Here is a 23,954-nt window from a genome sequence, read left to right on the forward strand (position 1 = left end):
GAGGAAAAAGTAAAATAAAAATAACCTGGCCTCCAGCAGGCCCTAGAGACAGCGGGGTTAATAAGCTAGCGAAGCCCGCGCTCGCGCCACACCTGAAGCATCTAGTCCCGCAAGCGCACCCTCTGCCGGGGCTCCAACCTGCCCAGGCCGCCTTCGCAGACAGGTGGCGGGGCTGTCTTTCCTGGGTCTCGCCCCCCCCCCCCGCGGGTGCCCCACTAGGGGTCCAGCGCCCCCAGGGGCCCGCCAGCAAGCTCCAGCCGGGAAAACTGGCGCCCACCTGGCGGCCCCCTTGCCCTGTCTCTGCTCCCAACCTCCCAGAACAGGGGACAAACTCCGCTTCGGAGGCGCAGCCCTCGAGTGCCCCGCATTCTGCGCTCCCCGCTCCAAAGGGAGCCCAGGCACCTCGCTCCTGGCTCCCGAGAGGTGGTCCATTGGACCGAACTTGGGTTTGCTGCCCTCCGACCATCGGAGACCTAGGGGAGCTGGGGGGTCTGGAGAGCGCGCCCCACGCGCACAGGCCAACAGCGCCACCAGCTCCGCCAAAGCTGCGAAGCCCCCTCCTGAGCGGCGGGGGTGGGGAGCACGCTTCTCATGTCAGAGGTGGGGGAGGAGAATAAAATGCGTATTTTCACCCAATAGAAGTGCCTACCGACCTGCAGATCTCAAGTTAAAGTAATTGTGGACCAAAGTTTGCCGAGGGAGTAGGGGGAAGAACTCACTGATGGCACATCAATTCTGTATGCCCCCCAAAACACCTCATAACTTTGGTCCTTTATCTTTGACTTTAATAAAATAATGATTCGTTGAGAAAACGGGGCATAAATCTTCATTTTGGAGGCAATTAAAGTGTTGATTTCATTCATGCCCCTAAGCGATTCTTGTAATTTGCTCAAATAGCTTTATGTACCCAGCACTAGAAGCTTTTAGAATCCCATTTTCTAGTTAGGCTTGTTGGATTACAATTTTTATTCAACAGCAGCTACCCAAGGGTTCCTCGGCGGAATCTGCCTGGAACAGCTCGGGGGTGGAGGGCTGGTGGGCTGAGGCGGGCAGGCGGGCGGCCGGGCAGCCCCCCGCGGGGTCAAAGCCAGGCCCGCCCCGCAGCCGCCTGCAGGTTCCCCACCTCGGCCCCGGCCGCGCCAGGATTGCGCAGGCGGCTTGTTCTGTGTACTCGTCTACACAGTCGAAAGTTTGCAACTTGCCAAATAACAGTAAGGACCCGGCGCGTCGGCGCTTTTAAAGCTCAGCTCGGCCCTGCCCTCCCCTCCTCCTGGGGAAAGGGGGACTCAGCCTCTGTCCGGAGTTCCCCAGAGAAATCAAAGCCGGGAGTTTATTCGAAGGGGTAGACATTTGAGAGAAGAAAACTTTGAGATGACACCCAGACCGAGAGACCGAGGAGCAGAGCACTCGGACAAGGACTCCGCAAGGGAGCCACTGGGCCCCGGGGATCCTGGCAGAGCCCGCCAGGAAAGCTGCCCGCCTGGCGGTCCTTGAGCTGAACAAAGACAGGCTGATCTCTCCCCCAAGACGGGACTCACGTGCCAAGTCAGAAAGAGAAACAACTCTGGGCCTTCGCTTGCAGATATGGGAGGCGGAGGAGGCCCGCAACCCAAATCTCCAGACGCGTTGCAACCATTCGCAACGGAGAGCTGTCATGAGCCCTGTTTTAGCCCACCCACTCCTCACGTTTTCACTTTCACGCTCTTTTTGCAACTCCTTTGGACCAATCCAGAGACACAGCGACTGGACAGAGAGAGACACTGGGAGCAAACAGTGGTGTTGGAGGGAGAGAGGGAGAGAAATCCATCCCCCCCACACACACATACACATACCCCCAGCAAGTCCAAATAAAAGTGGCCCCACTTAGCAACGCAGCGGAAGAAGGGCCTGAAGGAGAACGCCAGAGAAAGGGGCTAAACAAGCCAAAGCCGGCAGCTGAGAGTCAAGGTGGCGGCGCGAGGTCCCCCACCCGCCACACCGAGGGAGTCGCCAAGGTGCCCTGATGCTGACACTTCCAAAAGCTGCCAACCCAGGGGGCCCAGAGCACGTACCAGCTGGAGGACGAGTGGAAAGGTGGAGGAGAAAAGTCCATATTTATCTGTTTGTATACCCTCGGCCTGGTCTTATTTTGTCTATGAAGTACAATAAAATGGGCGAGCTTGCAGCGAGCACTGCACAAAGCAATGTTCAGTGAGGTCTAGAAGCGTTCGGCCGAGGAAAACTGACAAGACAGGCTAATGAACCGTATAGACAGGGAGAAAACAGCCAGCATTTGCTAGATTTCAAACCCTGGCTGTCTTTCTTAGACCACCTATCTTGGGTTTATTCCTAATAAAATAAGAAATAAGCAGACCCCACTCTTTTCTTTTCTTCAAGATAGAAGGGGGGTTGGGGGAATGCTCCAGAACAAAGCCCTACAATCAGAGGCGGTCACTGGCAGTTAACACTCCCATTATTATAGAGGGTAAATAAAATAAAGACAAAAATTAAAAGCGACAAGAAACAGGTCAAGTTTGCAGGCAAAGCCTTTGCAAGCTCATCTCTCCAAGTCGAATCCCAGAGCCGGCCTTAATGAAGCAATAATAGCCACATTATTCAAAAATTTTCATTTCGATGGAAATGTATCTAAAAGGGACTTAATCATATGCAAATAATAAAAGGAGGTGGTAGTGACCCAGCAAGCAATATGCATACAGATTTTTTTTTCAGGGATGTTGAAATTGAAAAGCACATACCTGGTCAGTTAGATTTGCTGATCTTGTTATATCTTCACTGTCTGATTTTGATCCTCCTTCTCTATCGTCTATCACCAAATCGATAGGCATTTTCCCTTTCAAACAGCTAATATACCGGTGGCAGAAATTGTCACATAATTCGTGTACCTACATTATGACAGAAATAAAAAATGGAAATATAATCAAGAGGGTATAAATGACATTGACAAGTGCAATCCACCCCCCCCCCTTGTGAGATCCAAACTTCCAAACAGGGGAAACACAGGGCAATTGTCCTCCAGAGACCCCCAGACGCATCCAGAATTAGGAATAACTTTCTTTTCTTGCAAAATAGAGATATCCCAGAAAATTGACAGTGACAAGATGATTCACAGGCTACAACATATTCAACACCCGTGTTAAATTCATCTGCTTCCAGGACTGTGGCCATTAGAGAGGTGACCTGCGTGGGTGACATTGAAGGTAAACTATTTAATTTTATCTAGTTACTTTATCACAGGTCCTTTTTCCAATTTGTCTAAGGAAAATGCGTCTATATGTAATTTTGGATATGTGTTATATATATTCAAAGGACCAGTACTGTGGTGGCATAGGATCTATGCCTGACAACCCCAGTCCCTATAATATTTGAAATTAGGGTTTCTATCCATAAGAAGCATATTTTAGGATACTTCCTTTGAATAAAAGGAAATCAACTTTCCAGTAATCAATATATGGGGAAAAAAACCCTACAGTCACAAAAATGTATCCAATTGATTTTTTAGATATAAAAAGGAAAAAGATTGCTTCAAAATATTTAGGTGCAAGTGGAGTGGTCTCTTACAGGCCCCAGTCATCACTGACATGCAAAAATTCACAAGAAACCCCAGTGTGCTTGCGATTTGATGTTAGTTTGAATTACAATGCATTAAGTTTTTATTGCTGAGATTTATAGAACAGCTAGCAAAATTGTATTAGCCCACACCCTTTCTTGAGTGTGAAGGTGGGATGTGTGCAGGATTTGCAGATTCAAGAAATTGACGCAACTATCAACTCTACTTTGTCTGTGCAAAACATTTAATGTGTTTCTCCCACCACCTCCTCCAGACTCTCTGTCCGCTCCCCCCAACCCCCACTCGGCCTCTCCTCTGTGTCTGACCTGCGGCTGCTCTCAGACTGTCTTCCAGAAACTCACTAAAACTAAACAAAACTCCCCCCTCCCCAGAGGTAGCAAAGAAAAAGAAGAAGAGGAAGAGAAGAGGCCACAAAGGTATAACCTGTGAAGCAACTCACAAAAGCATTCTTAACATCAAGGGGGTTGCATAGAATTGCAACTATTTATACAAAGCCAGCAAGGTATTAAGAATGAATACAAGGCTAGGGCGTTTGTGATCCCGGTTTTAGTGGCTGAAATTGTAATTAAACTGCAAAGAGAAATGGATGCAAAGATTGGCCTTGACACTAATTACCAGAAAGAAAGACATTTATGCAAATGTTTCAGAAGCCTGAACTTCAGCCATTCTGAACCCTCCCCCATCCTGTGTCTTTGGGGGTGAAGGGGCAAAAGAAAAAGAGGCTAGAGAAATTACCTTCTCTAATTCCAACAGATGAAACCTTAATACTTGTATGGCTTGAATCATCTGCAAAGACACAAAAAGAATGAGCACCCTATTCCTAGTTTGCAGAAAATTGGCTGTCACAGCTCTAGCATCTCCAGCCCACCCCCTCCCCCCAGTAAATAGAGTTATTTTGATTTATGGCAATAACACTAAAACTTAATAGCGGCGACTGGGTACGATCTAGAGGTTTATATTTCTTAAGGAGAAAGAAATAGCTAAAACAACAACAAAGCATCTAAGTGGGGATCATAAACACTCTCCTCCCCCATGGCTCTCTCCCCTTCCTCGGCCCCACTGCCTCCTCCCCACCCCCAAAGGGCCACATCCTTGGACTAGACGTTTCCTTGGAAGGTGTGCATGGAAAATAGTCAAAATAGTCCCCCACATTGTGGCTTTTAGCACTGCAAACTTTCTGCTGCCTTCGGCACACCTTTCAGGCAAACTGGTGGTCAGGGGGCTCTTGCCTGGTTGGTGCCCCTCCTGAGGCGACTTTGAGGGCTGGGAAGTCTGCAAAGTTTAAGCACACACGCTGACAGGCCCGGAGATAAATCCCCGCGCTGATTAGAGCTGCGCTGCCCGGCTGTCATAAAAAACAAAAGCTCGCGTTTCTCTGCGCCGCTTGCCCGGCCCCTCTCCAGAAAAATTTATTTCCCGGGGATCATGTCCCGGACCGCTTGTCCGTGGACGGAAACATTTGCAGCAGACCTGCAGCGGCGGCGGGATGACGGGTCTAGAAACCTCAGGGCCCTCAAAGCAAAGCTGGGGGGCTGAGGGGAGGGGAGCTGAGGGAGGGGAGTAGGGGTCCGCTCTTACCAAGTTATCCAGTTCTGGATTAGAAGAAAATAGAGGTTTTTCTGCACGAATCTAAATACAAGTGAGAAGGGAAAGGGGTGGGGGGGGGAGAAAAAAATTGAAATCTGTTCGCCTTCCTACTTTCTTGACTCATTACACTGTCGGGGCCAGGACGTAGCCTCCTGGAGGGACTCGGTGACACCGAGTTCCTCCCGCGCAAACACACTTCAATGAGACTCTAGCCGAAAACAAGCCCCCAGCTCTGGGTGACTTCTACCAGCAGCGACGCCTCCAAAGGAGGCTGCTCAGCTCACCAAGTCCCAGGCAGCTGCAGCGCATGGTGTTGGCGATTTTATTTTTATAAAGAGAGTTTTCTACATGAGGTTATGGAGCTTGAGTTGGGATGGATATGGGCGATTTTGAGTCCCCCCCGCGGACACTTACACAGGAGGGAAATCTCAGGGTAGCTGTAACAGGCATGGCCCAGGGTGGACTAGTTGTTAATGACTCTTGCAAATGTGCTGGGTCGGGGGGCCGGGGAGGGAGGTCCCCTTTCCCCCCCTTTATTTTTTAAACATTTATTTTGCTGACCTGTTTGGCGAACACGGCTATATCTTCATTGAATGACTCTGACGAGCAGACGTCCCCGCCCGCCACCCCTGGCTCTCGGGGGGTACAAGTAGCTAATTCACATTTCTCAAAAATCAGTGCTAAGAGAGGGAAGAGGGGGTGTCTGCAAGAAAATACAACAGTCACAAACAACACAATGGTTAGTCCGGAGTCAGGGGAAAGGGCGCCCAAGAAAAGCAGCCGGAGGAGCTGGAGGCAGGGACCCCCTCCCGGGTTTTGTCATCTACTTTTTTCCTCCCCCCTCCCCCCCACCCAGGTGACTGCTCACCTCCCCTTCCTCTTAGGGCCCCGAAGTTGGAGGCCTTACGCCACGGACCGTATCTGAGGATCGGTTCAGCTTATCTGGCCGGAGAAATTGGTAACATTTGCTAAGAATAAAACCCAAGCGGTTCCAGCAGCCATTTTGAATGAAGTTTCCCACCCGACAAGCCCTCGGCCCTCGGCTGCACATCCAGGACCTGGAGCCGGAGAAAGGCGCTGGGCACAGGGGCTGGGAGAGCTCCTTCCAGGGGGCTCCTCCGAGGCGGCCTCGCGAAGCCCAGGCTTGGGATCTCGGTGGCAGGCGCTCAGCTAACTTGGGGAAAGGACCTCCAAAGGCTGCGGGACCGGCTGTCAGGGGGCTGCCCCTGCCGATCTCCATCCCAGGGCCCTCGGAGAGCAAGGAGGCGCCTTCTGGGCTCCGTGCACATTGTCCCTGCCTTCGCCGATCCCCCCACCACCCCCAAAAGAAAGTTCCCGCCCGTGGTCCTGCCAGAAAGCCAGAAAGCCTTTCATTTTGTCTCAGCGGAATGGCAAGGCAGCCAGTACGGCGAGGGGCCTAGATGTCGCTTATCTCAGCCCATAAAAGAAAGAAAAAAGCTTCTTCTAATGCCCAAGGAGGTGTCTCCAGTCTTTTATTAGCTCTCACAGCCCAGCTGGGAATTTAACAGTTCGGGGTCCTTTTCAAAGCTTCCCCAAATGTTCTGTCCCAGAGCCTAAACCATTTGCAGTCAAGGCTGCGGAGAGAACGCTGGGATTTAAACAAGCCCATCGCACGAGGGACCAGAAAAATAAAGCAGAAAGGCTGTGCAGCTGGGGAGGGTCGGTGTTGCATGATTCTTTTTTGTTTTGTTTTTTTAAATAGAAGAAACAAAAGTTGCTGCAAAGTCAAAAGAGGTCCCCAAATTCACCAGCACACAGTAGGCACAAGGCTCTTTCAAAGGATTTTACCAGTCCAGTGTCTGATGGAATGGCCGGGAGAACACGGTGGGAACCGCAGTCAGAAAACAACACGGCCCATAGCACCCCGCATCTACTTCTAAAGCCTGCAGGTTTCATCTTGGCTCACAAAGTATTAAAACGACTAGAAGTTTCTTCATGTCTGTAACAATTCAGACCGAGCTCCTCTCCTTGCCTGCCTTGACTACCGTGACTACCGCGGTCAAACTTTCCAAATGCAAAGCTTGTTCCCCTTGCCTGACTTGCAACTGTCCTCCCTGCATTTTATTGTGCTGGTGGCAGAGCCAGCACAGGGCTGCTGAGTAAACTTAGCAAGTCCGAACAATCAGTGGCTTAAAAGATTTTCCCTGAAACTAAAAGTTTCCTTCCAACACAAAGGCGCCTGCAGTGAGAAACCCCCAACGCTTTCCCAGAACACTGCTTCCAGCCGGGACACCAACCCTCTGAGAGAGGAAGAGGGACCTTTGGGAGATTTCTCCTGCACGGCGACCCCCTTCCCAGGCACAGCCTCGGCAGAGCCAGAGGCTGGGCAGCGGCGGAGCGCGCATGGAGAGGGGGGCGTCCGGGATGGCAGGCAGCCCCCCACCCCCAGATTCTCCATGCAATGCGAATGAAAAGTCACCAAGTACTGCATCTCCAGTCCAGAGTACTCTGTCTTTCCCCTTACCAAAGGCAAAGGGAAACAGGATTAGCACCGCGTCTCGGCTATTTAACCTGCTGCCCATGGTACCTACCCATAAATGGCATCTTTATCTCTCTTTAAAGCGTCATTGACGGAGGAACCCATGCTGGGGGCCATGGCGTTGGTGTGAGCTGTGTGCGGGTACTGATGAGAGTGCAGAGGAGGCCCATGGTTCAGGTGGTGGACCGGCTGCATGGATCTGGCCGCATGCGGGTCCCCATACATCGTGGAGGGGATGCCTACTCCATCCATGCCCCCGTAATGGGGTAGATCGTCGTACTGCATGACAAACAGGAGAGAAACAAGGTTCAGAAGGCCAGGCGGGCACAGGGGGGACCGGCAGGGCAGGGAGCTTATATAATGTCAGTCCAGCTGGATCCTTCAACCTCCAATTCGGTGGCCTTGCATCTCTAAAGCTGAGGTTTTTTTTTAATCTAAAAATATTTTTTAAAGTAAAAATTCTAGGATTCTCAGTGAAACCCGGCTAGGATGAATGGTCTTGCCCTAACTTGTGCCCCTATCAACTAATTCAGAAATTCAGAATCCTTTAGCAAGAAAGGAAGGAAAGAAAGGGAGGCAATTCTCCCGGAGGGTGGAAGGTAAAACATGCATGTCTCCATAGGAGGAAACTCAAAATCACAATAATAAAACGTGCCAGGACAGTGCAGCAAACCTGCCTACTTTCACAGCCCCTTCTCATCAGGGGGAATTTAAAAAAAAAAAAGTTAGGATGGGAACAGCTACACCAAGCACGTGAATTCAGACAGGCTTCTTATTTTATTTCCCTGCCAGCAAGAGGGTAGGCAGTCCTGCAAGACACTGCATTTCCTCTGCTTTCCAAGACAAACTCTGCTAAATTATACAAAACTAACTGGCCCCCTTAGAAGTGAAACTCAGAGAAGGGGTGGTTTTTCTTGTACCTTACAGCTGAACTTAGAATTGGGCAACTTCCACCCCGATAGTAAAGAAAATCTGTTGTTGGGGCAGTTAGTTATTCTATTCTCTCTAGTCTTAAGAACTTTCTCCCAGACTAGAAGTTAATAGGGCAAATGGTACTCATCAGGTTTAAAGCAAATTCAGTAGCAAATGCACATGCAACCTACCATCTTCCTCCTCTAGAAACTCTACTTTCAGATTGATTGTCGTTATTTTTGTGTGCAAAATTTAGCTATTTAGGTTTTTCTCATTGGTTCATTCCAGGCAAGTGTTTTCCCCCTCAAGATTTGAAGGCGTCGAGAGTGAAATGATTTTCAAAGAAAAGAGGAATTGCCACTTTCATCTCCTTAGAGCCAGAGGTGTGAAAAGAGTTTGGAAGAACGCTGACATTTGCCTGAACCAAAGGAGAAAAAAAAAATGTGTCAGCCTAGTAACTTTCTTTTGCAAACAGGGCTTTGAGGGCCAGGACACAAATTATGCAAGGAAGGCTTTCTGTAGACCCTCTTTCTTTTAAGAAACTACCTCAGTTGGGTTGTCATGGTCTCACTTTACTCTCACTACATTTCCATTCAAATAGGAATATTGGGGGAATTAGTATTGCATTTTAAAAGTGAGTAGCTGTGTGCTTAGTATCCAATTAGTGCAGGGCTGTCTGAGATAAACTTTCTAAGTATTACCTTGCATAAAAATCCATGCACATTAAAATTACTTTTTAAAAAGATGAATGTTTCTTGACCCCCAAATAAGTTGTACTATGACAAAGTTATTGGCTTTAAATAGCTAAATACTTCTAATGGTATTAAAGATGAACATAATCAATAGCATATCAGAAGTTTCTAGTTGTCTATTTTAGTTTAAAAATAGCTCTAAACTTTTGCTCTCTGAATGCTCACATAGCATTAGCTATCTAGCATTTTTTTTGTTTTTTATTTTTTAACCAGATGATTGCCCCAGCATATATATATATATATATATATATATATATATATATATATATATTGGTTAGGAATCTACAGAAAACTTGATTATTCGAATTAACATGTAACATACATAAGTTCACAAACGCATTGAATAAATACTCTCACTTTAGGCCACGGCTTTAGGAGCCTCATTCAGAAAGACAGAGAGGAAAAAAAGGAAACTTTTTAGCAGTGTCTTTCAGCCACGTTTCAATTTAATCTCACATTTGAGTTCCACAATTGTTGTTTTTTTAATACGTACCCTTTGCGCCATCGGCCTCCCTGGCTCCCTTCCTACTTCAACTTCTAATATATCCTCTTTAAGGCCAGTGTGAAAGGAAACAAATACGCAAACTCCCCCGGAAAAAAAAAAATTAAGCAGGACGAAAAAATCCCTTAACGTCTCCAGCAACGTGAGCTATTAGTCCCAGATCTTCGGTCTACGGGACCTGAAGCAAAGCGCCCGAGTCACTGAGCATAAAAGCGCTCCGTTTCCAAGACAGCAGCGGGGGCAAAAAAAAAAAAAAAAAAAAAAAAAAAAAAGGAAAAAAAAAAAAAGCAGATCTTCTCTCCCCAAAAAAATCAGTTTAAAAAAAAAAAAAGAAAAAAAAGAAAAGAAAAAGCAGCGCCCCTCAGACCCAACTACCAAATCTCATGGCTTTCTGCCACTCCGGCTGTCAATCACAGGCGAGGTTGTCAACGTGGTGAATGAATGATCATCCGCTCTGTCTTCTTCTGGTCAGAACACCTCAAATGTTAATATTCAAATGCACAAAGCCCTAGCGCTCGCTCCCCTTGAATCAGTCCTAATTCCTAATCAGTTTCTCTCTTCTCTCGCTCGCTCGCTCTTTCTCTTTCTCTCTCTCTCTCTCCCTCTTTGCAACTGCTGCACTGGAGGGAGATTAGAGGAGGAGGGTTAAAAAAAAAATGTCTGTCTGAGTTTGTCTTAAAGGAGCCACAATCGATGCTGCCCGCTTGCAGTCCCCGTGCGTGTGTAAAGTGTGTGTTGCACAGGCGGAGAGGTGGATTCCGACCAGAATGCTAGAACCCGGAAGTAGTGGTGGCCATAACAGGTCGCGTCTTACACAATGCATTGGGCTGCAGCAAGTAGGCTCCCCGGCAGGGGTGGGTGCGCGAAGCGAGCTCTGGCCGCACTGGAGAGGCAGAGAGGCGCTCCATTAAATCGCACGCCCAGGCACAAACACCCACACACCCAGGGCACACGCGCACAGACGCGGCCAGCAGATCCCGGCCACCGGTCTTATTTTCCGTATTCTTTTCTCTCCCTCCCCCTCCAGACTCTCTCCCCAAAGCCGATGCTTGAAATAAACTGGGAATAAATGCGGGGCAGGCAGTGGCGGGAGTTATTTTGCACGGGGCTCCGCGCATTGACTTCATGACTTTCCTCGAAATGATTGGGGTCTGCCAGTGTTTTTTTCAGGGCGGAAGGGGGTGATGAGGAAAGTACCGGGTTCTCAGAACTAAAGACTCCCAAGTCGAAAAGTCAAGAGGGGAGCGGGGAGGAGGAGCGGGAGCAAGGCTGGGAAAGGCTCTGCTAAGGAGTCCCGTGAACGTGGGGTGGGGATGGCTGGGGCTGTCTGCTGATCCAGCTTAAGAGTTTTTTGCTGTCAGAGGTAGACACTCGGTCCAAGGAGAGGAAATGCTTGCATTTTCTCACTTTGGGGGTCTGGACGCCCCCACCTCCTAGCCCTGGAGACCTCCCCAACCCCGGAGTCCTGCACGAAGTGCGAGAGGAAGGGAGGGAACAATGAGCTCAGAGCCGGGAATGTGCCCCCAGCGCCTGTTTACAAACACCAAGCTATTTACGATCGCCGGAAAGCGAAACCCGACGCGGGCTCGGAGCAGCCCCGACCTCGCGGGCGGAGCCGGGCCCAGGCGCCGCGGGGAGGGAGGCTCTTTCTCCGATCCTCTCCGGGCGGAGCAGCGGTGCGCCCAGGGCGCGGCGCAGCAGGGCCGGCGCGTTCGGCTGGGACTACAGCCGCTCCGCCTTTGTCTTCGAGGCGCCGAAGGGCTCTGGCTGATGCCGTGCTCGGGCCTGAAGGGACCCGGCGCCGTCAGCTTTTCCCCGGCGACGCCTCGCGCTCTCCTCAGCCCCTTCTCCTCCCCATCTCGCCCCCCACTCCGCTTTCCTGTCTCCAACCCGGCTCGGGGAAAACTCCCAGCGCCGAAGACATCCACATCAAAAGCTGAGGTTTCAGACAAAAAGCTGCCCCTACCCACAACTCGGAGGCTCCAACCAGCCACTGATTTTTACTTTCTCCCTTTAAATACCTATTCTCTGGCTTAAAAAATTCCTTTTCTTTATCCTCCCTTTCTAAGCTTGCCCTTTATTACATTTGGTGATGTTATTTTCTTTTTTATTTTTTCAGCCGGCCCGACTCTGATTTGCCGAAATGGCTCAAGCCTCAGCAGCTCAACCCGCGGGCTAGAAACCTCACATTTCCAAGCTGGGCTCGCAGCTCGCTCGGCTCGGGGCAAGATCTTCTCCCCCTCCCTCCAGCTGAAACCTCGCAGAAAACTCCCCCTGCGGTCGACTGGAAAATGAACTCACCCAAATCTCGGTAGGCAGCGGTGGAGGAGGGCTCGGCCAATCAGGAGGCGCTCCCGCCAAGACGGCCCCGCATTGGCTGTGGGGAAAATCAATTATCAAATAATCGATCAGCAGGGAGCTTCGATCTGCCCGGAATGCAAACTGCCAGTCGGGATTCCCGCCCTGATGGTGGCTAAAAGGCTGACTTTCCCAAAGCAGCCAGCCCCTCGCCCCCATCGCCCCCACCACAACCCACCCCGCCAGCTGCACAAGGAAACCTCACCCCAAACTGGGGGGTGGGGGTGGGGGGCATTGTTAGGGGGAACAGTTGAGACTGATGAGGGGGCTCTTGTCCCAGAGATTGTTTGGAAAAGGTTAGAAGCTCTAAAATGTATTGAGGCCAACTCTTAACAAACGCAAACTAAAAGAGAATTTGCTTCAGCCCGAGAGGTAGGGCTCGAGTTTCTATTAAGTGGGCTCTGGAGGAGCAGTGGGCACAGGGCGAGCATCAGACCGGAGATCTGGAATCAGGTCCCACCGAGCGCACGTCGCCTCCCTAAGCGACATCTATTGCTTCTTTGAGTTCTGTGCGCGAGTCGGCGCCCGGTCCCCCCAGCAGTGGCTAGTGGAGTTCCCATAAAGCCCAGCCGCTGAGTCTACCCAGCTTCCCGCACACCGCTCGCTCCTCCACACGGTACTCGTCCCAGAGCCTCAGATGCGCTTTGCCTTCAAAGAGATCCGAGTGTTTAAACCCCCGCCCCTAGAGTCCCTTCTCTCTCTCTCTCTCTCTCTCTCTCTCTCTCTCTCTCTCTCTCTCTCTCTCTCGTTTTAGGGTCTTGTACTTTTCTCCACCGCCAACATGTATACAGTTTTCTGGCACAAACGCCCCGCCACAGGCACATCACGCGGGAGGTGAAGGCAGGCCCGCGTGTCAAAGCCAAGGGGATCCAGGTGACGTACCAGCGCCTTTATGCCCCTGCCTGACATCCTCCCCAACCCCCTGTGAACTTGCAAACAGACTTTCAGGCCAAGATGGAACCTCTGGGTCTCAGGAAGGCGATTTCTCTGTTTATTTCTCGGGAAACTGCGCTGGCTGGGCAGGCAACACAATCCTTTTACGATTACCGAGAGACCCAAACTGGGCCGGCAGCCTGCAAGCCCTTTCCCGAACCCCCAGCCCAGCGACTCTGGCCAATACCCGAGCGCCTTTGGAAGGCGGCTCGCGGGGGTAGGAGCAGGCCCGCCAGGCATCCGCGCCGCTGGTCATAGGGGGAAGCCAGGGGAGGGGGTGTCAAGCCAAACCTTGACTTGGGCGAATCTACGTTTATGATCTTTAAATGAAGTGTGAGGAAAATTGTGTAAGTATAATTTAACTCAGAGAAATTTCCTGCGAAATACATTTCGATGACTGTAGACTTTTAACAGCCCTAGGGGTTCTCCGGCAAGCCTTAGGTAACCAGCTTGGAGTTACCTCAACTCTGCAGCCACATTCTCAAGTTTGGAAAAGGCCAGTTTGGGGATATATATATATATATATATATACTTAATTTTGTACTGTTGCTTTCTGGTAAATGTTTTCTTTTGTTTTCTAGCAGAAATGAAAAAAGAAAGTTCAGGTAAGTCACTCCTTTTCAAACAACCAAACATTTCAAAGCTTTTAGGAAGACTATTTTGCCATGATGTGTCAGATTACCTTATAAATGTACTTTAAAATACCTACACACAGATTTTTCTTAAAGAAATAGATAGTTTGTGTGGGCTTAAAGTAAACTTACTAGTTTTGAAAAGTGTCTTCTTTCTTCTCTCCCTCCCTCCCTCCCTCCCACCTTTCCATTTATAACTGTAAACTTACTGCTACTCCTAGGCCTTTATAAGATTAATTCTGAACAATCAAGGGACTAAAACACTTTTACAGTGTAATTACAGTAGTACAAATTGTTTGCCCAAACCTCATTCTGGATAAGGATTTTACAATTAGCAAACAGTTATTATAGTTAGGGCTTGCTGAGAGAAATTGCACAGAGGACATCTAGAGTTGCAATCTAGTAGCCATAAAAAGAAAAGAAAAAAAAACCTGCTGTAGTAGAGCAGCAATTAATCACCTATTAAAAGGAAAAGGTAAAGGGGTGGTTGTAGTAAACTACTATCCACATTTATACCTGTGATGAGACAGCATGCATCCTTAGCTTATTTCAAACACTTGCTTTAAGGCAATAGCACTTTTACCTTGGGAAAACTTGGCCTAGTGAAGGGTTCTGACACTTGCCCCTGGTACTTGCACTTGGGCCTTCCATAGTCAGCTTTCCCTTCCTAACCCAGAGGATCTTCCCAAATAGAGAGAAGGAGGACATTAAAGAGGCAGGCCCGGACCTATGTCTCTATTGTTTACACCCTCTTGCAAGGAGGCATTTAAAGTAGGTGTTGCCCCTTTAGGCTGTTGGTACAGTCCTAAGTGAGAACTCCCTTCTCGTTTTCTGTTCTTCTATAAGGAATTGTGCCTTTGGAAAGATCTATATCCTGATTTAGGCTTTTGTCCCAAAAGTTCACACTCTTGCATCAGCTCCAAACCCCACAGAAATTAAAGAGGCACCTCTTAGGGTAAAATGTGTGTGTATTTGCCAGCCCAGAATAAACAAGAGCCTGTTAATCAATAGAGTTTGGCAGCTGTGTTCACAGAATGATAAGGGTTTATCATCTGGCACCTAACTTTTAGATGCCTGTGAAACTGTTAGGATCGGTCTTGGTCTTTGGGTTGTCCTGGGGTGCAGTGGCTTGAGGCCCCGTACTTCAAGAACTTTCATCCTCCTCATCTCACCCCTGCATTAGCATTTACATTTCAAAAAACAGAACTCAGGGGCGGGAAGGACAGTTTAAAGAAAATAGATTTAAAATCTAGTAGAGATAATAGAGGAATGCTGAAGATAAGAGGCTGGATGTGATAGGAGAAAGGTACCAAGAAGTCAAAGCTAATGAATGGCTGCGAGGAAACTGAAATAAACTATTTAGAGGTCTATAAAATGGAGAAACTTGGTTAGGTGATAGGAAAGGGGGTTAACTGAGGGGATTAGGAAAGACGTTAATCAAGTGCCCTAAAGCTGTAAGAACTGGGAGATTTGTTTACTGCATTTTGCTTTGGAAAACAAAGAATGTCTGGGACCAGTTCAGAAGTCAATGAGAGGTCAGCTTAGGCTCTCCAACTGTCCAAAGGAAAATACCTAAGTCACTATATTCTGACTGGATAATGCAAAAGTTAAGAAATGAAGGGTGGTTGGTGATGGTGAGGGCGGGGGGGGGGGATGGGGGGGGCTGGGGGGGGTGTTTTCCTTACTATCTTTCTATTTCAAATCATTAAAACGCTTTGGTCTCTAGAGGGGGAAAAAATTACACTGGTTAACATAATTACTAGCTCTGACATTTTCAGAAGTTATAGAGGTCTTTTATTAATTAAATGGAGGGCTTAATAAAATATTCCTAATAAAATTTATGGTTGTCTTAAAACTTTCTAAACAGTGCTATAAATTCTTTATAAAATTAACTGGGAAATGAGTTATTAGCCCACACTTTACCCTCCCCCCCCCCACTTCTACAGAAAGAGCGTCTGCAGAATGAAAAGGGAAATAGAAGCCTTTTAGTAAAATATAAATGTTAGCCAAAGTCACACATTGTTTTAGAAGAGGCAAAGTTTCAACTATTTCTAATGGCTTCATCCTCCAGTGTATCCTCCAAAACCTATTCACAAAACTTTTAGAGAATTTCTTCCCCTTCTCAGCTGCATATTATATATTCATGTATATCTAAGTCCATTTGAAATACAATGCTCAGTTTTCTGGATTGAGTTATATACTAACTTTAATAAAAAGCATAGCATAGCTGCATCATGCAAGATTCCAACTTATAATTTTTAAGGTTAAGATTGTAAATATTTTCTCTAGCCATTAGAAGATAATTAAAAATGACATGCCTTGTAATATATGTCAGTTTAATTTCTTTAAAGGTAACTTTTAAATACATTCTCAATCATACTTCCCTATGAACTCCTCACTTATAACGGTGCATTATCTGAACCAGCATTTTGTTGTGTAAATATAAAAACTTTTTCCTATCACTACCTTTCAAAACCTTGGTGAGTTATCTTATGTTTGAGATACTTCTTTGCTTCACAGATACAACACTGGCTGGCTGGCTGTTTAAAAGAAACAACATAGCCAAACACACTCCAAATCAAACAGCCTTGGTGGATTGTTCAGCATTTGAAGGCTTGATCTTTTGTGCCGTCTACTGGACAATGGAAAAACTACAGTCTCTACAATTTAAACTTTTCTCTTGTCCAGTGTTGGGGGTGGGGAGTGGGTAGGAAGGGGGATGTGACTTGCTACTGGTAAATAATAAGAGAGGAAACGAGACCTAATTTAGACTCAGAGTACAGATCTTGTGACTTCAAATCTTCAAATCCAAGTTTAGGATTAACTATAGGCATGCCTCAACCACTTGATTAAGGCACAAGGCTAAAACCTACATTTTACACAACTCTGTGTGTGTGTGTGTGTGTGTGTGTGTGTGTGTGTGTGTGTCTTGGCTTGGAAAGAGAAAGAAAGATGGTGGGACAAGCTTAGCATCTCTGAAAAAAATATTGGTGGTTACTTGGCTCTGAGTGAGAATTGGCTTGACAGCCAAGTTACATGTATTTATTGCCTAGGTAATCCAGGATGTACAGGTTAATTCTTGGAATTTGGAACATGATATTGTTCAATAATCCAGAAGAGTACTTTCATGAGGGGAGAAATGAAATTGGTAATTAGAACAATGTTAGTGCAGTTACTTTTTGGCAATCTTGGATAAAAACGTGAAACTTCACTGTTTTCACTTGGAGACCACATGTGGGAAAAAGTGAGGGTGAAAGTCACAGTCAGATGCTTTTATGTAGCAGAGGCTGTTTGATGTTCTCTTAAACATGTAAAAACATTGTATACATTTTGGTTACGATTTCAAAAATATTTATAGAGCTCTAGTATTATGGAAGCTTCATACAAAAAATGCATGGAGCTAACTTTGACCTCTGACATTGACATAGTTTCTGAATAACCATAATTACCATATAGACGTGATTTTGTGTAGGAAAAATATAAACAAAGCCCAATGCCAATGAAATACAGAGAAGTCAAGCTGGTTTTGGTGGAAGAGACATAGACTTGGGTACAAGGCTCTTAAAACAGTCCATCTGCTTTTCTGAAGTTAAAATTCCCTATTGAATTTTAATATAACCTAGTAGTACACGACTAGTTGATAGGGTGCCTTTAAATAATAATCCAATAGTGAAAAGGAGTCAGCTTTAGGGCATTTTCTTGCTGCATAAATATATTTCAATGATCTACTTCAAATGATGTGGCAGTGTGTCAGAATGACGTTAACATATTGTATTAAATATAGATATAGCAGAGAATTGGGGACTCCTTAAAGCATTGCTTATGTTGCAGAGTAAAAATAAATAAATAAAACAGGATGCTTTCCGTTGTGCTGCAGTGTGGCGGAGGGGGTGGTGGGAGTGGCGGACCATGTCTCCTTAACTTTAGCATAACCAACTGGACTGTGAAAGGTTATTTTATGAGATGCTGTTTGGATCCCTTGGTCCAGAATAAAGCAGCCACAACAGGGCTCTCCTAAGGATCGCTAGAAAATGTAGAAAATTCTTACGGGAACCAATTACCAGTACTCACACGCCTGATACATTCTAAGCTGGACGGTGGAAGTACTGAGGGCTGGAGAAGGTTCTCTGGTCACCAAGTGCAAACATTTATCTTTGAAGCAACAGGATGGGCCAGACTGGTCATGATAAACATTCATGTTCCACTGGATAAAGGGGCATATTTTGTGAAAACCTTCAGGCAAAAAAAAAAAAAATCGTACTGATTGTTCAAAAATAAGTATCTTAACATTTCATTGAGCTCTCTAATGAATGAGAACATCCTAGGCCTCCTGCAGCTCAGAAAGCATCCTGGTAGCCTGGGACCCAGGGAAGGAACAGACCAGGAGCTGAAGGAGCCTGCTGAGTCGCTATTCACTTGGGGATATCTGAAAACATAGTGTCCCATGCCCTTATTTAAAAAGGAAAAATAAATATCATATTTCCATGTCTTTTTCAAACAATTAACGTCAGCCTGTGGTATACTTGCTAAAAATCATGATGTTTCCCCCCAGGCGACTTATGCAAGAAAGGGCCCCTTTGAAAACGTATAACTAATGGGAGAAGTCGACTCTGAACCGCAAACAAATCGGTTTGCACTGAGCCTCAGCCCGGAGTGGAGTGGCGCCCCTTCTTTCGCCGGGAGAACTTCAGCGACTCGCTGATGGGATGCCACTCCCCGGACTCTTGATGGAGCGCGATCTTTTCACAGCAGACCCTTCAGCTGCGCTGTCCTTGTCGCCCATGCATGTCGGGGTGCCATGTCCCCCAAAGGCAGGTCCTGCCTGCACCCCACTCCAGGCGCCGACTTCCCGGGCCTGAAGGGGGTCCTGGCGGGATACACCACCCGGGGGTGGGGCCGCGGGTCTCTGCTCTCACCTGGCTGGGCGGTGGGGGGTGGGGGGCGGGGGGGGGGTGGAGGTTGGTTTGGAGGAACGTGAACCTCCCCGGGGACCCCCTAAACATCTGGAAAGAGCGCATGATGAAAAGACCTCTCTCCGGCCTGTGCCCCATCCCCCGCCCATTTTGACAACACCCTCTCTTCTCTTTGGGGTTCAGCTTCTGCGGGACAGAGCGGGTCGAGCCGGGACTGCGCGGGGTGGCAGCGCGGAGCACTGGGACCCGCTTAGCGGAGCGGGGCGCCGCGGCTCGGGGACACCGGCTTGTCTTCCGTTTCTTGGGGCCGAGCACCCGAGGGCGCCTTTCTCCCATCTGGACTTGGGGACTCCGGCTCACCCCATTCGCCTCTCAACCCAGTTTTGGAAGCTCCTCGCCTCCATTCCCGGCCGGCTCTGCCCCGGGGTGGCCCTGAGCCTGGGGTGCCGCCCATTCCCCGCTTCCTCCTCCGGGCCCAGGTGTGCCCCGCCAGTGGGTTTGGGACGCGGGAGCCTTTGGGGGACCCGGGTCCCCGAATGCCCCCTCCGGGCCGCGGCGGTCCCGGGTAAGGACTGGGACAAGCGCGCGTTGTGGCCGAAGTTATTAATTTCAGGTGCGCGGATGGGATCAGAAGCCGCGGGAGCCGCGCGTGGGGACCCCGGGCGGTTCCTCTCCCGCGGGGATTCCAGCTGCCGCGGGTGGAAAGGGCGCCCGCCCCGGCCTCTGCCCGCAGCGCCGCCCGCTCCCTCCGTGCGCCCGGCGCGCGCTCACACCCCCGCGGGAGGCGGGGACCCCAGTGCTCAGCGTGGGGAGCGGCGGGCGACTGGGGGTGATGTGGGGAGAGAGGTTAGAGGTTGGGAGTGGGGAAGGAAAGGAGAGAGACAGGGTGTGACAGTGACAGAAACGGAGAGAGGGAGAAGGAGACGGCCAGTGGCAGAAACGGAGACAAAGTCGGGGACACCGACCCCGGAGGGAACCTGATCCAGCCCTGCGGCCACCAGGACACAAGGGAATCCTCTCCGCTCACCGGCCTCCCCAGGGAAGGGGAAGCGCGCGCGCCCCTTATCCCGAGTGCTGCTCTCTGCTTCCTGGGGAGCCTGGCTACGGACTTTTGCATAATTGCATATTGACTTTCCTAACTAGTTCCGTAGAGCTATTTGTGCTTCCACACGTTCAATCACAAGCAATTCCCTTTGAAAAGAAAAGGAGAGAGAGAGAGAGAGAGAGAGAGAGAGAGAGAGAGAGAGAGAGAACACTAAGGCTAGAGGCAAACACTACCAACCTCTTTCCAAATGTCTCGTAGGCCATACCCAGAAATGACCCTCCAGCCTGCGAAATGCCAGTCACCAGCACAAGTAGGGCAAGGTGATTGCTCTGTCTTGTGCCCACTTTTCACAGCCCCTTCTCCACCTGGAGAAACAGAGAATGTTAGGGTTAGGTGAAGGCATTTAGTTCCACTTGCCCATTTCATAGATGAGCAAATGAGACCCAGAGTTAAGTAACCTATCCAATTTCTCCTCTCTCTTTTGTGCATGTCTCAAAGTTGTTCTCTTTTATTATATTCCATTTCTTTCTCTTTTTAAAAAAAATAAATCCTCACCCGAGAATATTTTTCCATTGATTTTTAGGGAGAGTGGAGTCTCGAGAGAGGGAAAGAGAGAGAAACATCGATGTGAGAGAAACACATCATTGGTTGCCTCCTGCAGGAGCCCTGACCAGGCTTCTGGCCTGAGAAGGAGCCTGCAACCAAGGTAGGTGCCCTTGACCTGAATCAAACCCAGGACCCTTTGGCCCACAGGCCGCTCTCCACTGAGCCAAACCCGCTAGGGCTATCTATTCCATTTTTAAATGAAAAAAAAAAAAAAAAGAAATAAAAATAAAAAAGAAAGAAATCCCAAGCACAGAAGCAACCTTTCCTACCACATGTCTCCTGTTGGAAGCAGCTGTGTGAGAAGTTGATGCTCTTGTGTGAGTGTGGGGCTGGGTGGTGATTCCTCCCTCCTCCCCCTGCACCAACACTGACTCCAACACTGAGCCCCTTTAGGAGAGCAGCGGGCAGGGAGCCGGCTGACCTGTGGAAGACCGAGCAGGAAGAAGGGGCAAGGACAGAGAGGATTTGGTGCTGGTGGTGCTAAGGTCTCCTAGGTTTTGCTTTTCTCCATTCAACTTCCATCCCCCAAACAAACAAATAAACAAACAACTCAAGCCTTTTGCATGACTTCCTGTGACTGAATGACCCTAAGCAGAAAGCTGGCCCAGGTCACCTCCAGGGCAAAAGTAAGGATGTTCAAGGCCTTATTTACCCCAGGACTAAAAACAACATCCCCTCTAAGTCTGTCCCTCCTCAGCAGCTTGCCTTTTAAGGATGTGAGAAGGAGTTTCTTGGAGTCTAAACAGACATAATACCCCATTGGGATGTTTAGGTTTCAATTTTATCTTTGCTTCCCTGCATCCCTCTGCAACCAAGACCCAGGCTTCGGAACCCTTGACAAAGACATCCTGTGACTTTGACGGGCAAAACACATTTTTGAGTGGCCACTTTTAATTCTGAAGTATTTTTATTTTTAGCTTCAAATTCTGCCTCTAAAATCAGTTATTTATTGCCCTCTTCTCATTCCTTAATTACTTCTAGCCTTTCATTTGAAAGTGTTTTTTTCCCTTTATTTTAGTCATGATTTGGGTGTTTCGTACAGAAAACCTGCTTGTAGGCCTGCTATTTGCACTAATCTACACTTATTTTAGTTTTTGAAAACTTGGTGGAGTTTCCTGATTTTTTAAAAAACTTATTGAGTATTAGCAAAAATAAGCTAACACTCTTTGAGGTTTAAAACTTAGTAATGGGCTATGTCCTAGCCTAGTCTTTGTGATAAGCCCAGTGCATTTTTCTTATATACTTGTTGATTCACGTTTCTTTCAGTTAAAAATCTTTTGAGGAACACGGGCCTTTGTGACACTGCTCTGTAAGCTATTGTATTTGCAACTATTTAGTGATCGTAGGCTGAAACTGAAGAATGATTTTGAAAGCTGTCTGTACTAGAAAAAGCTCTTTGCAGAGACCAATATTCATAGCCAGGATTCTGGGTAGTGGCGGTGAGTGGTGGTGGAGCTGAGAGTGAGGACACTTGGGTTCACATTTTGATGAGGTCACTAAGGCACATTTGAAAAAAGTAATCACCTGCAAGATGAAATGATGATATTAATTTGTTCTCTAAGTATCCTTTAGATCAGTGGTTCTCAACCTTCCTAATGCCGCAACCCTTTAATACAGTTCCTCATGTTGTGGTGACCCCCAACCATAAAATTATTTTTGTTGCTACTTCATAACTGTAATTTTGCTACTGTTATGAATCGTCATGTAAATATCTGATATGCAGGATGTATTTTCATTTTTACAAATTGAACATAATTAAAGCATAGTGATTAATCACAAAAACAATATGTAATTATATATGTGTTTTCCCATGGTCTTAGGGGACCCCTGTGAAAGGGTCGTTCGACCCCCAAAGGGATCGCGACCCACAGGTTGAGAACCGCTGCTTTAGATTCTTGTAGTTAGTAATTCTGTTATAAAATTAGACAGAAAATGTGTAGCTTCCTAATGAATGAAAATGTTTACTGCTAGGACATCACAATAATACCTACTTCAGAGTAAGTATTAAAGAAGTTGATATTTTGGAGTTGGATTGGAGAAGGTAGTGCTAAAGCAATGTTTCTCTGCCTGGACTTGAGCTATTTACATCCAGCCTTAGGGTTTTTGCCTGGTCTTGATGTCCTCTGAATTGCTATTTCCTTGTTCCTAAAAACAAAACAAAACACAACACACACCCAAGATAAAACATAAATGTATTTTAAAGTGAAACTTTGTTATAGGATTTCTTTTGTAATTTTTCTAATGCAAACTTACAACAAATGCGCTAAGACATTTTAAGCAGTTTGCTTGGGTATAAGCTCCTAAATCATCTTGGCCTCGCTTTGGGAAGCAAAGGCTAAGGACATCTTCATCTGCTCAATATGCCATGTTCCAAACGGGTTCTACTTTTTTAAAAAATTTTTTATTGATTTATTGATTAAATTATTACATATGTGTACTTATCCCCATGTTACCCCACATGTCCCCCCCCCCATGCCCTCGGCAATCAGAAGAGAAAAGAGTGAACACTCATGATTAGGAAAAAAGCAACACACTTTAGGAAGAAATCAACACTAACATCTTACAAGTCTGCTTTGGTGTTTACAGTGGGATTGTATCTTGTACTCGTAACTGCAAACCTGTTGATATTAGTGAGCTATATAAAGCCTTCACCTTACAAGACAGCATTTTGAAATATAATCACTATAATTTTAGGCATTCGTAAGGCCAAAATTTATGCTAGTAATAAGCAATTTCTGAAAAGTATACTAGATTCCATACTATAAAAATGACAATAATTTCTCATAAAAACTTTCCAAACACTGAAATCTGAAACTCTTCTACTTTATATTCTAGGGAAGGAAAATATAAATGCTTCTACTTTGGAGTTCTTTTTAAATTTATTCACTCTCAACTGACCCCTTTTTTGAGATTCTTCTGACAGGGAAATCAAGTGTCAGAAGAATTCCTTAGTACCTTCAGGCACTGTAATCTCCAGATATTACTCTCTAAGTTTGAAAATGACAACTTAGGTCTTTGTTGAAAGTTACACCTGAAAGAATTAAAGTAAACAAAGAGATGTCAAAAGCATAGGATTATTTTTGTTACCATTAGATTTTGTCTGGATATTCTTTAGTGTGGTTTAGAGGTTAAAACACTTAATCCTTGCTCCACTGGCCAGGCAACTTTTGGAGGCACCTTTTCTAGCTCCCTGACTTCAATCTGCCTTTTCTTTGTAGCATTGCCCACTGAATTTGTGGGGCAAGAGGTAATTTAGACACATATTTAATTTCTTTATGCCTAATAGTGGTTACAGATATCAGCAAACCAAACCCCATTTGCTGAAAGCTTTTGTTCTACTTTGTTTTTGTCCTAAACATGGAATTAAGTTAAAATAATAATTTATTGAAACAACATAAACACTTGACCATCTTCAAAACCAAGAAAAACGAAAACGAAAAAGCATTCCTTAGCACAACCAGAATGCTTAAGAACTTAGAAACCACAAAGTTGAAAATGGATAGTTACAACTCTTTTAATAACTGTCACTTTACCGTGATTCGGAATCGGTATCCCAGCACCACGAGGAGTGTGGTTGAGCTTCCAATGCTCTGGAAACCACTGCTTTGAAGGTTACACTCAGCCCTGTTTAAGTTCCCAGCTATGT

The 23,954-nt window shown here is 47.0% G+C and overlaps 1 protein-coding gene and 1 long non-coding RNA gene across 4 annotated transcripts in view; one reads left to right on the top strand and one right to left on the bottom strand.

Moving 5' to 3' along the window:
- MEIS1 (Meis homeobox 1) overlaps positions 1 to 10,071 on the bottom strand; it is a 132,200-nt gene extending 122,129 nt beyond the window's left edge. For 2 of the 3 annotated variants that reach the window (XM_006092995.3, XM_006092997.3), the window contains exons 1-6: positions 9,813 to 10,071; positions 7,708 to 7,934; positions 5,717 to 5,858; positions 5,147 to 5,197; positions 4,304 to 4,354; positions 2,736 to 2,882 (exon numbers count right to left, since the gene is read on the bottom strand). In XM_006092995.3, coding sequence (XP_006093057.1) covers positions 2,736 to 2,882; positions 4,304 to 4,354; positions 5,147 to 5,197; positions 5,717 to 5,858; positions 7,708 to 7,934; positions 9,813 to 9,824 — 630 coding nt within the window. In that variant the 5' untranslated portion in view covers positions 9,825 to 10,071. Of the gene's footprint in view, positions 1 to 2,735; positions 2,883 to 4,303; positions 4,355 to 5,146; positions 5,198 to 5,716; positions 5,859 to 6,023; positions 6,098 to 7,707; positions 7,935 to 9,812 lie in introns of those variants that run through there. The other variant, XM_023757450.1, reaches the window with a different exon arrangement.
- Positions 10,072 to 10,124: 53 nt separating this feature from the next.
- On the top strand, positions 10,125 to 18,245 carry LOC106697856. Its single transcript, XR_001349110.2, has 5 exons — positions 10,125 to 11,762; positions 11,941 to 12,132; positions 12,934 to 13,052; positions 13,697 to 13,717; positions 16,265 to 18,245. It is a non-coding gene; the product is annotated as an uncharacterized LOC106697856 (long non-coding RNA).
- Positions 18,246 to 23,954: the final 5,709 nt, after the last annotated feature.

This window comes from Myotis lucifugus, unplaced genomic scaffold, assembly GCF_000147115.1.
Source record: "Myotis lucifugus unplaced genomic scaffold, Myoluc2.0 scaffold_108, whole genome shotgun sequence".
Lineage (NCBI taxonomy): Eukaryota > Metazoa > Chordata > Mammalia > Chiroptera > Vespertilionidae > Myotis > Myotis lucifugus.